At 40.8% G+C, this 14,084-nt stretch overlaps 1 protein-coding gene across 3 annotated transcripts in view; it reads right to left on the bottom strand.

Moving 5' to 3' along the window:
- Window positions 1-14,084, bottom strand: part of WDR27 (WD repeat domain 27) — a 679,631-nt gene that overhangs the window by 184,155 nt on the left and 481,392 nt on the right. For all 3 annotated transcript variants that reach the window (XM_044290035.1, XM_044290036.1, XM_044290037.1), the window contains 2 exons: window positions 12,555-12,652; window positions 10,159-10,280 (listed from right to left, as the gene is read on the bottom strand). In XM_044290035.1, coding sequence (XP_044145970.1) covers window positions 10,159-10,280; window positions 12,555-12,652 — 220 coding nt within the window. The remainder of the gene's footprint in view (window positions 1-10,158; window positions 10,281-12,554; window positions 12,653-14,084) is intronic.

Raw genomic sequence — 14,084 nt, 5'->3', positions numbered from 1 at the left:
TAACACGTTAAGAGCATTTTGGATGCACAATAAATGGTGAACAGAACTCCAGTGGACCATATTTCCCTTGCTTTATCCCGAAATACAGTAGCATGCAAAATAAAGTAGCTTTCAGGTCGGAATGTCCTTATACTTAACTTTAACCCTGGGTTCACACTTGAGCGTTTTACAGCGCGTTCCTACGCGCTGTAAAACGCACAACAAGGAGAAACCAATGCTTCCCTATCAGCATGGTTCTCACCTGGGCGTTTTACAGCGCGTACGATCGCGCTGTAAAACGCCCGACGCTCAAACAAGTACCTGACCCTTTTTTTGAGCGTTTGTCGCGCGTTCCCGTACAATAGACTTTCGGGAACGCGCGACAATGTGTGCACGGCTGTCTCTGTATGTGCGCTTGTAAACGCCCGTACAAGCGCGCATACAGAGCGCTCCTTTCGGAACGCTCAGGTCTGAACCCAGGGTTATGGATTCTACTTAGAGAAAATGATTTATAAGTTCTATTAATAGCTTTTTTTAGAATTAAGAAAACAAGCTAGGGTTTTCTTTCTAAACCACAGTGGATTCTGCGCCTCCATTTCAGCCTCAAGAGATTTTATGTCCATAGATTTGACAGCATGCAGTGCTTACCCAGGCCAAAATCACTCAGCTGACTGACCAAAAGAATGGAACACCAGCAGCAGAATGACTGCACACGTGTTGTAAGCGATACGCAAGCATCCAAATATAGCTAAGTGTTTTACCAGATCACTCTGTACTTAAGTATATGCTTACATATTCTTAGAAATGTTGAAAGGATACCAATTCACTGAGAATTTGAGCTTTAAACAGACACCAAAATAATGTTCCTTTTATATACAAGATATCATTAAAACTACCGCAAATGTTGACTAGTTTTGGCATAATGAAGTCATAGCCTGCAAGTAGTTGAAAATACGAAAGTATTATGTGAAAAATGTTAATTTACCAATTGAAATACAGTGGTGATTGAAACTTTGTGAACCTTTTGGAATTTTATATATTCCTGCATAAATTTGACCTAAAACGACATCACATTTTTACAACTTCCAAAAGTAGATAAAGATAACCAATCAAATGTGTCAAAAATATTAGAAGGTCATTTGTTGTTTTTTCTCGGTCAGTTGTTTTCAGTGTGAGTGGGCAACCTGTTTTACATATGTCCCAATCTTTGAAAATTATAAATGAGGGACAACATGTGCAGCACACATAGCATGCCGTAGCTTTTTCTTTCATACTAGGCCACGTCTCTAATTCCACCCAAAGCATAACTATACACACCCAGTCCCTTAATGCCCCAACATAGTTATTATTCCCCCTTTGTGCCAGTACATAGTAGTTATGCACACCGTGACCCCTTCACAGCAGTAATGCTCACATATGCCCCCTTCACAGTAATAATGCTCACATGTCCCCCCTTCACAGTAGATATGCCAAGATGTGCTCCCTTCACAGTAGATATTTCAAGATGTGCCCCCTTTACAGTAAATATTCCAAGATATGGCCTCTCCACAGTAGATATGCCAAGATGTGTCCCCTCAGAGTAGTTATTCCCACATGTGCCCCTTCATAGTAATTATGCCCAGACGTGCCCCTTCATAGTAGTTATGCCAAGATGTGCCCCCTTAACGGGAATTAAAAACAAATAAAAATTAACTAATCACCTGGTATCTCGAATTACCACAGCTCAGCAGCCGATGCTCTCCAGCAGCAGCACAATGTCAAGCTTGCTGTGTAGGAGGAACCAAGGCTGATTCCACCCCTCCTACACAGCCAGCAGCCAATGTGTTACCACATCATGCCGCTGCCAGGAAGGTGCCGACTGCTGAGAAGAATGGTGAAGCGGGGAGCGGACAGCTCCCGGCTTCACCATTACAATCAGCTGAGAGCATTACAGGATTGCAAGGAAAAAGTTGCTGCACTTCAAAAAGAACACTGTTGTCCATCTGCAGTTTGCCACAAATCACCAGGACAAGCCAGAAGGCTATTGGAGCAATGTTTTGTGGACCACAATTTAAATTTTAAGTTTAAATCAGAAGCTATATTTGGAGAAAGTAAAACGCTACATTCCAACATTAAAACCTCACCCTGTCTTTGAATCATAGTTGTTATAGTAGCATGGTTTTGGCATGTTTTGCTGTATCTGGGCTAGGGTGAATAGCCATCATTGATGGAAGAATGAATTCTGAATTATACGAGAATATTGTAAAGTAAAATAACAGAACATCTGTCAACGAGCTGAATCTCAAAAGACTGTTAGTCATGCAGTAAGACAGCTACCTAAGCACACAAGTCATTTTACCAAATAATGGTTAAAGAATAAAGTTGAGGTTTTTCAATGGCCAAGTCAAAGTCCTGACTTTAAATAGGTTTTCTGAGACTTTAATACTTAGGACCTATTGTTTGGATAGGTCATCAGTATCTGAATGGTGGGGGTCTAACAACCGGGACCCCCGCTGATCAGCTGCTTGAGAAGGCTCCTGTAAGTGCCGCAGCCTTCACAGTGCACACCAAGTGCCATATATTGTTCAGCAGCTGTGCTTGGTATTGCAGCTCAGCCCCATTCACATGAACCTGTTATGTATGGAGGAATGGGCTAAAATTCCTCCAAACCAATGTGTGGGACTAATAAACAATAACCAGAAATGTTTAGTTGGTGTTACTGCTGTACAAGGGGGGCACACCAGCTACCAAAACATAGTAATATAGTACATAAGGCCGAAAAAAGACATTTGTCCATCCAGTTCGGCCTGTCATTCTGCAAGTTGATCCAGAAGAAGGCAAAAAAAAAAAAGAAGAGAGGTAGAAGCCAATTTTCCTCACTTTAGGGGAATAAAAAATTCCTTCCCGACTCCAATCAGGCAATCAGAATAACTCCCTGGATCAACGATCTCTCTCTAGTAGCTATAGCCTGTAATACTATTACACTCCAGAAATACATCCAGGCCCCTCTTGAATTCTTTTATTGTACTCACCATCACCACATCCTCAGGCAGAGAGTTCCATAGTCTCACTGCTCTTACCGTAAAGAATCCTTTGTATGTTTGTGTACAAACCTTCTTTCCTCCAGACGCAGAGGATGTCCCCTCGTCACAGTCACCGTCCTGGGGATAAACAGATGATGGGATAGATCTCTGTACTGACCCCTGATATATTTATACATAGTAATTAGATCTCCCCTCAATCGTCTTTTTTCTAAAGTAAATAACCCTAATTTTGATAATCTTTCAGGGTACTGTAGTTGCCCCATTCCAGTTATTACTTTAGTTGCCCTCCTCTGGACCCTCTCCAGCTCTGCTATGTCTGCCTTGTTCACTGGAGCCAAGAACTGTACACAGTACTCCATGTGTGGTCTGACTAATGATTTGTAAAGTGGTAGGACTATGTTCTCATCACAGGCATCTATGCCCCTTTTGATGCAACCCATTATCTTATTGGCCTTGGCAGCAGCTGCCTGACACTGGTTTGCTGTTTATTAAAATTCCTAGATCCTTTTTCATGTGAGTGTTGCCGAGTGTTTTACCATTTAGTATGTACGGGTGACTTGGATTATTCCTTCCCATGTGCATAACTTTACATTTGTCAGTGTTAAACCTCATCTGCCACTTATCTGCCCAAGCCTGCAATCTATCCAGATCGCTCTGTAGTAGTATACTGTCCTCTTCAGTGTTAATTACTTTACACAGTTTAGTGTCATCTGCAAAAAATTATATTTTACTATGCAAGCCTTCTACAAGATCATTAATAAATATATTGAAGAGAATAGGACCCCTGAGGTACCCCACTAGTGACAGTGACCCAATCTGAGTGTGTACCGTTAATAACCACCCTCTGTTTTCTATAATTGAGCCAGTTACTTACCCACTTACAGACGTTTTCTCCCAGTCCGAGCATTCTCATTTTATATACTAACCTTTTATGTGGTACAGTGTCAAATGCTTTGGAGAAGTCCAGATACACAACATCCATTGATTTGCCGCTGTCAAGTCTAGAACTTACCTCCTCTTAGAAACTGATTAAATTAGTTTGGCATGACCGATCCCTCACGAAGCCATGATGATATGGCGTTATTTGCTTATTTCCGTTAATATGCTCTAACAGACTCCGAATTCCCAGCATAAAAGGAATTCGAAAATCACCAGTACATATCCCTGTGTCTTTATTTATTTAAATCACTAGAGAATACATCTTTTTGGTGCCGGTTCTTCCTATTTAAGTACTACCTTTGATACCTCATCAGAGCATACTAGGGTACATAATGTTTGGGGTTACAGTGGTAAATAGGCAGGACATGGTGAAAAAATACTAGATAGGGTGATTGCAGGAGTATCTGGATAACCCTACCAGATATAATTTTTCACTTGTTGATATCAAGAAATATGACCTATCTCGGTCGATGTATTATATTCCTAGATGGACCGAACAGGAATATAATACATCCTGTCGCACGCTGGCTGGAACGCACGATTTTACCTTGTGCGTTCCATAGCGGACCTTGTGACCTATGCGCATGCGCGAACTAAATACTTCCGCATCCGGACGCACCATTTTGGATGCGCCGGGTGGAACGCACATTTCTGATACATACGTTCCACAGCGGACCTCCTGGGCGACAGCGCATGCGCACCTTATGCAGTTCCGCTTCCGGACGCCGACCTGGAACACACGCCACAACATGCGGTAAGATAATCACCGCGATTCAATTAAGCCTAATTTCTGGGGTATTTAAGGGGACAGGCCCGGACATCTGTCCTGGACTGCATCTATCCAGTGGGTTTATTTTAAACAAGTGATTGTGCTTGACGGTCATCTAGCCGTTATTCTATCAGACTTTATACCCCCTGATGAATCTGACAGTACCTACTGTCAGAAAAAACGCGTCGGGAATTCAAAAGAATAAAAAAGAAAAACCGACATCTGGCTGCTGACATTTGGAGGACTTCAGTATAGGGTGAGATTAATAGGGTTAGCCACCGATAAGTGGGGTCGCTCCTTCTGGGGTGATTCTCCCGCAAATAGGCGGGAGACCTCTCAGCTTTCAGGCAGGGCTACACTAGCTGTGTAGGGATACTCCTCCAGTCTCAGTGTCCCAGGACCGAGAGTGCAAGGTACTAAAACAACCATTGACGTTACCTTCCAGCACACCAAGCCTTCTCTGGGGACCGCAGAGAGCCATCCATACGCCTGGATACCCGGAAAGAAGGACCGCCTATTTCTTATGCAACAAACCGTGAGTGACAAACATAAGAAGTAATCCAACTGTATCCTCATCCTAAGTATAAGTACCTCGCATACATATCTGTATATACAGTTTATCACAGCCCGATGCATCATACGCAGTCCATTAATATTGCATATGTGGGACCTATTTTTTTATTGAATATTATAAAAGCTAAGTTTTAGTAGGATAATGGACCTTTTTGAATATTTGCACCACATTTGCGCCAATCCCGTGGGACATTTCCTGTCAGTATAGAATCTGCAAATATCAGAAATAAGGGTCTGGCTATGACATTACTTAATTCCCTTAAAATACGGGGGTGTATGCCATCCGGTCCTGGCGATTTGTCTATTTTAATATTTTTAAGTCGCTGCTACATGGCACTGGGTGAATAAACCGCACATGTTTTTTTTTTATCTTAATGGTGTGCTGCTGGCTTTTTCCGTCTTATATTTGCATACTTTTGCCACTCACAGACATGTGATATTGGATAATTTTCTTAAATAAATAAATAAATTAACAAGTCTAATATTTTTAACACTTTGGTTTGATTTGGCTATCCTTATCTACTACAGATTTTCAAGCAGCACTGTATTTTTACCCATACATAAAAGCTATACAAAGTCATGTTTAAAGATAACTCTAAAACTTGACAAAATTCTAAGCAATATTCAGAAATTTAAACCTCTTGGATCACAAAAATGTCACATAATATCAGAAAGTCTTAAAATGAATTAAATAAATAAAAATCGAACATATATACAGTTTATATGACGGAAAAAGCCAGCAGCACACCATTAAGATAAAAAAAACACACGTGAGGTTTATTCACCCAGTGTCATGTAGCAGCGACGTTTCAACCGCTTGTTGCGGTTGAAAGGTTGCTGCTACATGGCACTGGGTGAATAAACCGCATGTGTTTTTTTTTTTATCCTAATGGTGTGCTGCTGGCTTTTTCCGTCTTATTGAATGGGACCGTGGTACTGGTTCACACTGGCCTGATTTTGCACCCAACCGAGAAAGTGTGCTGCGTCTTTATTTTTCATTTTTTATATATATATATATATATATATACAGTTGCAAGAAAAAGTATGTGAACGCTTTGGAATGATATGGATTTCTGCACAAATTGGTCATAAATGTGATCTGATCTTCATCTTAGTCACAACAATAGACAATCGCAGTCGCAATAGACAATCTTAACACAGAAATAATTAAATGTTACCATGTTTACATTGAACACACCATGTAAACATTCACAGTGCAGGTGGAAAAAGTATGTGAACCCCTAGACTAATGACATCTCCAAGATCTAATTGGAGTGAGGTGTCAGCCAACTGGAGTCCAATCAATGAAATGAGATTGGAGGTGTTGATTACAGCTGCCCTTCCTCATAAAAAACACACACAAGTTCTGGGTTTGCATTTCACAAGTAGCATTGCCTGATGTGAATAATGCCTTGCGCAAAAGAGCTCTCAGAAGACCTACGATTAAGAATTGGTGACTTGAATAAAGCTGGAAAGGGTTATAAAAGTATCTCCAAAATCTCATCAGTCCACAAGACAAATTGTCTATAAATGGAGAAAGTTCAGCACTGTTGCTACTCTCCCTAGGAGTGGCCGTCCTGTAAAGATGACTGCAAGACCACAGTGCAGACTGCTCAATGAGGTGAAGAAGAATCCTAGAGTGTCAGCTAATGACTTAAAAAAGTATCTGGCATATGCTAACATCCCTGTTAGCGAATCTATGATACGTAAAACACTAAACAAGAATGGATTTTATGGGAGGATACCACAGAGGAAGCCACTGCTGTCCAAAAAAACATTGCTGCACATTTACAGTTTGCACAAGAGCACCTGGATGTTCCACAGCAGTACTGGAAAAATATTCTGTGGACAGATGAAACCAAAGTTGAGTTGTTTGGAAGAAACACACAACACTATGTGTGGAGAAAAAGAGGCACAGCACACCAACATCAAAACCTCATCCCAACTGTGAAGAATGGTGGTGGGGGCATCATGGTTTGGGGCTGCTTTGCTGCATCAGGGTCTGGACGGATTGCTATCATCTAAGGAAAAATTAATTCCCAAGTTTATCAAGACATTTTGCAGGAGAACTTAAGGCCATCTGTCCACCAGCTGAAGCTCAACAGAAGATGGGTGTTGCAACAGGACAACGACCCACAGCATAGAAGTAAATCAACAACAGAATGGCTTAAACAGAAGAAAATACGCCTTCTGGAGTGGCCCAGTCAGAGTCCTGGCCTCAACCCGATTGAGATGCTGTGGCATGACCTCAAGAAAGCGATTCATCCCAAGAATACTGCTGAACTGAAACAGTTCTGTAAAGAGGAATGGTCAAGAATTACTCCTGACCGTTGTGCACATCTGATCTGCAACTACAGGAAACGTTTGGTTGAAGTTATTGCTGCCAAAGGAGGTTCAACCAGTCATTAACCCCTTAAGGACCGGGCTCATTTTCACCTTAAGGACCAGGCCATTTTTTGCAAATCTGACCAGTGTCACTTTAAGTGCTGATAACTTTAAAACACTTTGACTTATCCAGGCCATTCTGAGATTGTTTTTTCGTCACATATTGTACTTCATGACACTGGTAAAATAATTTTTTTTGCATAATAAAATACCTAATTTACCAAAAATTTGGAAAAATTAGCAAATTTCAAAGTTTCAGTTTCTCTACTTCTGTAATACATAGTAATACCCCCCGAAAAAATGTGATGACTTAACATTCCTCATATGTCTACTTCATGTTTGAATTATTTTGGGAATGATATTTTATTTTTGGGGGATGTTACAAGGCTTAGAAGTTTAGAAGCAAATCTTGAAATTTTTCAGAAATTTACAAAAACCCAATTTTTAGGGACCACTACAGCTCTGAAGTCACTTTGCAAGGCTTACATAATAAAAACCGCCCAAAAATGACCCCATTTTATAAACTACACCCCTCAAGGTATTCAAAACTGATTTTACAAACTTCGTTAACCCTTTAGGTGTTGCACAAGAGTTATTGGCAAATGGGGATGAAATTTGAGAATTTCATTTTTTTGCTTAATTTTCAATTTTAACCCATTTTTTCCACTAACAAAGCAAGGGTTAACAGCCAAACAAGACTGTATCTGAATTGCCCTGACTCTGATGTTTACAGAAACACCCCAAATGTGGCCGTAAACTACTGTACGGCCACACAGCGGGGCGTAGAGTGAAAGGTGCGCCGTATGGTTTTTAGAAGCCAGATTTTGCTGGACAGTTTTTTTGACACCATGTCCCATTTGAAGCCCCCTGATGCACCCCTAGAGTAGAAACTCCATAAAAGTGACCCCCATCTAAGAAACTACACCCCTCAAGGTATTCAAAACTGGTTTTACAAACTTTGTTAACCCTTTAGGTGTTGCACAAGAGTTATTGGCAAATGGGGATGAAATTTGAATATTTCATTTTCTTGCCTAATTTTCCATTTTAACCCATTTTTTCCACTAACAAAGCAAGGGCACAGCCAAACAAGACTGTATCTTTATTGCCCTGACTCTGCTGTTTACAGAAACACCCGAAATGTGGCCGTAAACTACTGTACGGCCACACAGCGGGGCGTAGAGTGAAAGGTGCGCCGTATGGTTTTTGGAAGCCAGATTTTGCTGGACAGTTTTTTTGACACCATGTCCCATTTGAAGCCCCCTGATGCACCCCTAGAGTAGAAACTCCATAAAAGTGACCCCATCTAAGAAACTACACCCCTCAAGGTATTCAAAACTGATTTTACAAACGTTGTAAACCCTTTAGGTGTTGCACAAGATTTAATGGAAAATAGAGATACAATTTCAAAATTTCACTTTTTTGGCAGATTTTCCATTTTAATATTTTTTTTCCAGTTACAAAGCAAGGGTAAACAGCCAAACAAAACTCATTATTTATGGCCCTGATTCTGTAGTTTACAGAAACACCCCATATGTGGTCGTAAACTGCTGTACGGGCACATGGCAGGGCGCAGAAGGAAAGGAATGTCATACGGTTTTTGGAAGGCAGATTTTGCTGGACAGTTTTTTTGACACCATGTCCCATTTGAAGCCCCCCTGATGCACCCCTAGTGTAGAAACTCCAAAAAAGTGACCCCATTTTAGAAAGTATGGAATAGGGTGGCAGTATTGTTGGTACTAGTTTAGGGTACATATGATTTTTGGTTGCTCTATATTACACTTTTTGTGCGGCAAGGTAACAAGAAATAGCTTTTTTGGCACGTTTTTTTTTTTAGTTATTTACAACATTCATCTGACAGGTTAGATCATGTGGTAATTTTATAGAGCAGGTTGTCACGGACGCGGCGATACCTAATATGTATACAATTTTTTTTATTTATGTAAGTTTTATACAATAACTTCATTTTTAAAACCAAAAAATTGTTTAGTGTCTCCATAGTCTAAGAGCCATAGTTTTTTCAGTTTTTGGGCGATTATCTTGAGTAGGGTCTAATTTTTTGCGGGATGAGATGACGGTTTGATTGGCACTATTTTGGGGTGCATATGACTTTTTGATCGCTTGCTATTACACTTTTTATGACGTAAGATAGCAAAAAATTGCTTTTCGACTCGGGAAATAGGGCGTACCGGTACGTCCTATGTCCTTAAGGGGTTAAATCCAAGGCTTCACATACTTTTTCTACCTGCACTGTGAATGTTTACATGGTGTGTTCAATAAAAACATGGTAACATTTAATTCTTTGTGCATTAGTTTAAGCAGACTGTGATTGTCTATTGTTGATCAGATCACATTTTGCGACCAATTTGTGCAGAAATCCATATCATTCCAAAGGGTTCACATACTTTTTCTGGCAACGGTACATATATATATATATATATATATATATAAAAATAAATATATATACATATACATATATAAACATACTGTTACCTTGTTCTGGCAGATTTGGTGAGCTGCTCTTAGATGAACATCTGATATAGTTGCAATTCTGGTGCCTATATTCAGATCAAATATCTCTATATCGCGGTTACTTCCTGCAGCAAGCACAATATCTAATGGATTCACATTAAGGACTGAATTATCTAGAATGAGTAAAACTTTGTATCTTTAACAAAACAATTTAACAACATAAAAAATAAATCGATCAAGCAAGGTCATAAATCAATTGAAATTACAGCACCAATGTAAGTTTTAATATATAATAATTATTATCCCAGATGACATGAGGTAGGAAAGGAATAAGGGCTCTTTCACACCTGCGTTATTGTCTTCCGGCATAGAGTTCCGTCGCCGGGGCTCTATGCCGGAACAATCCTGATCAGGATTATCCTAATGCATTCTGAATGGAGTGAAATCCGTTCAGGATGCATCAGGATGTCTTCAGTTCCGGAACGGAACGTTTTTTGGCCGGAAAATAAATGCAGCATGCTGCGCTTTTTGCTCCGGCCAAAAAAACTGAAGACTTGCCGCAAGGCCGGATCCGGAATGAATGCCCATTGAAAGGCATTGATCCGGATCCGGCCTTAAGCTAAACGTCGTTTCGGCGCATTGCCGGATCCGACGTTTAGCTTTTTTAGAGTGGTTACCATGGCTGCCGGGACGCTAAAGTCCTGGCAGCCATGGTAAAGTGTAGCGGGGAGCGGGGGAGCAGCATACTTACCATCCGTGCGGCTCCCGGGGCGCTCCAGATTGACGTCAGAGCGCCCCACGCACATGGATGACGTGCCATGTGATCACGTCATCCATGCGCCTGGGGCGCCCAGACGTCATTCTGGAGCGCCCCGGGAGCCACACGGACTGTAAGTATACCGCTCCCCACTACTACTATGGCAACCAGGACTTTAATAGCGTCCTGGGTGCCATAGTAACACTGAAAGCATTTTGAAGACGGATCCGTCTTCAAATGCTTTCAGTACACTTGCGTTTTTCCGGATCCGGCGTGTAATTCCGGCAAGTGGAGTACACGCCGGATCCGGACAACGCAAGTGTGAAAGAGGCCTAACAGTTAATTGGAGTTGATTTCTTTTCCAGTTTCTTACTTTTCCTAACATGGCATCTGCAGTAATAAATGAATATGGCTATGTTCACACTTTTTCTTAATATACTTGATCGAGCTGGATCAACAACCAATAAAAAGAGTTGCATAACTTTGAATCCATTTTACAATCCACAAAAAAAAAAAATATAAATTAATAAAAACATATGTCTCACAGTTTGTTTAATTAAAGTGGCTCTGTCAGCTCCTCAAAGAGCAACCACAAAGAGCTGAATGGACCTGCAGCATGCATACATTATTGCCACTCCATTCAACATGGGTCCCGATTCTTGTGAACGGCAGGTGCCCCAGCGATAGGTGGATAGGTGAAAATGTCTTCTAATGGACCCCTTTAAGTGATTAACAGGTCTCCCTGTGCATAAACCTATACATAAAAAGCTGGTAATCACTCTGTGCGGGTGAAAGAATCACAACATAAAGGGGTTGGTTAATTCGTAAAAGTAATTGCAAACAAGTCTTGATCTGTTTCTTGTGTGACATACAGATGTAACTTACACTCTCCCCCCCCCCCCCCCCTCCAATCTGTGGGCTGCATAAACATAAGTGGGTTCATGATGGCAATGGTGACGTGAATCACCCATATCACTGCTTTCTGTGCTGTCCCTGGAAAATTTATGAAACTCCTCTATATCATCAGGAACATCCACTATGACATGGTCACACCCATGTAATAATGTGCCCATATCATGCATAATAGGATACCGCAAACTCAAATAACTAAAGACTATTTCTGTTTTTCCAACCTTGCCCTATTTGCTTCTAACACATAAAAAAAATATTTGGAGTATATGTACTTACCACTCATTTAAATAACTCATATACCGGCTAACGGATGGGGCTATATTAATTAAGGGGAACCTTTGTTCTTGGGTAAAGTGACAATATATGTTAAGTAAAGTACATCCTCAGGATATGTCATCAATATCTGATCTGTGGGGGTCCAACACCCGGCAACCCTGCAGATCAGGTGTTTGAAGAGGAAGCGGCACTTCATGCAAGTGCTACTTTCACTTCATTACACTGCCTGTTATCTTGAAGTCTCTGCGGTGCAGTGTAATTACAAATACTCGCTCCGTTCACTTCTATGCCGTATAATGAAGAGGAAGCAGCGCTTGCATGGAGCACCACCTGCATGTGAGTGCAGATCAGCTGATCAACAGGAGTGCCAAGTGTCAGACCCCACCAGATCAGATATTGATGACCTATTGTGTGATATATTGCGTTGAATGTTTGTATTTTGTTTTCATCTTCAGTAAAATAATACGGATACAGGAATAAAAGTCATTTACAGCAGATAATCCGGTGATCTCCACTGCTGATTCCATCTGAAGTGTTTGTACTGGTTTGCACACACTATGTTGCCTATATCTATGAAATAAAGAAAACAACATGAGAAAATCTAGTCGTCATGCAGTGTACAATTAAATGGGTTATCCAACAAATGTAAAACTCTTTTACTCACTGAAAGGACTTCCTTTGCATGGGTGGGCAGCAGCTCATTTGAGACAGTCTAATTGCAATTAGCCTTCACGTATAGCCCCAGAGATACTGTACATAAGGTAAGTAAAGCCCCCACAATTTCTTCTCCACTGTGTATTTCAATGAATTTAGAAGTTGGGATGAATGAATGAAGTCTGGACCACTTCACCTGCCTTACTATGAGATCACTAACCCAGTACTGAGGGGAGAGGGGAGCAGGTAAGCTACTAAGCTTGTTAGGTCACCTGTAAATGCTGGAGAAGGTAGACCAGAAGGATCAACAGCAGGGAGCACTACCAAAGAGGAAAATGTAATACCTAGTACAAAAAAAATGTACTGCAAAAATATTTCTTTTTAAATGTCCTAATCATTGCATAATAATACTTTTCATGGGATAAACCCTTTAAAGCAAAATGAAATGAAATCAAAGGGAGACATTTATCATTAAGTGATTTTATATTGTGTCTACGCCAAATTTGAACTTTAATAATATATTTGGTGTCATTGCAATGTGGTATACACCTACTGTATATATGTGTAAAAGTACACCAGAGGGTTGCCTGGCATAAATATGTGACTTTTGTGCAAAAAAGTCACACATAGTAAATCTGCCATAATCTAGATCGAATCTCACTTTTGACCCTTAAACACAGACCACTTTGAAATGCTCAACTAATGTCATATGACTTGTGACATTTTGATAAATATCCCCCATATTCTTTTAAAGTACGGTACATCAAATGTTTTACTGAGATTAAAAAAAACAACCTGACAAATTCCAAACAAAAAGCTACAGAAAACTCATATTACAATTGAAAAACTCAGAGTTGCAGGGAAGCAGCAAGGCTTATAAAACAAACAAAAAAATGAGCACCTGTGAAAGGTCCCTTCGGTGCAGTGCTGCAAGTTTCTTCCCCGGAGCTTTCTGTGTTGACATCACGTCCATTGTTCATATACCTCTCAGCCATGAACAATACATGGCTGCTGGGTCAATTATTGGCTGAGAGGTCATGTGAACAATGAAATTACATTATCATTTCTGATCTGACGGGGATCAGAAGCCCCAGGGACCAGACCTGCAGAGCTGGAGAGGGGAACTTTAGCAAGCAAGTTCAAATTCTTTATTTTTTTAATTTAATTTAATAAAATTTAACCACCTCCCGACCGCTGTACGCACCGATGCATCCGGGAGATGGTTGATTTACTCCTCCTGGACGCATCGGCGCGTCATCTCGCGAGACGCGAGATTTCGTCACAGCCGGCCCGCGCATGCGCATCGCGGGCCGGCATTTCGTCAAGAAGTATTTCGTCAGCAACCTGC

The sequence above is a fragment of the Bufo gargarizans genome, chromosome 4, assembly GCF_014858855.1.
Source record: "Bufo gargarizans isolate SCDJY-AF-19 chromosome 4, ASM1485885v1, whole genome shotgun sequence".
In the NCBI taxonomy this organism is placed as follows: domain Eukaryota; kingdom Metazoa; phylum Chordata; class Amphibia; order Anura; family Bufonidae; genus Bufo; species Bufo gargarizans.
The sequence above is the reverse complement of the archived record's forward strand: the minus strand, read 5'-3'. Positions and strand labels throughout refer to the sequence as shown.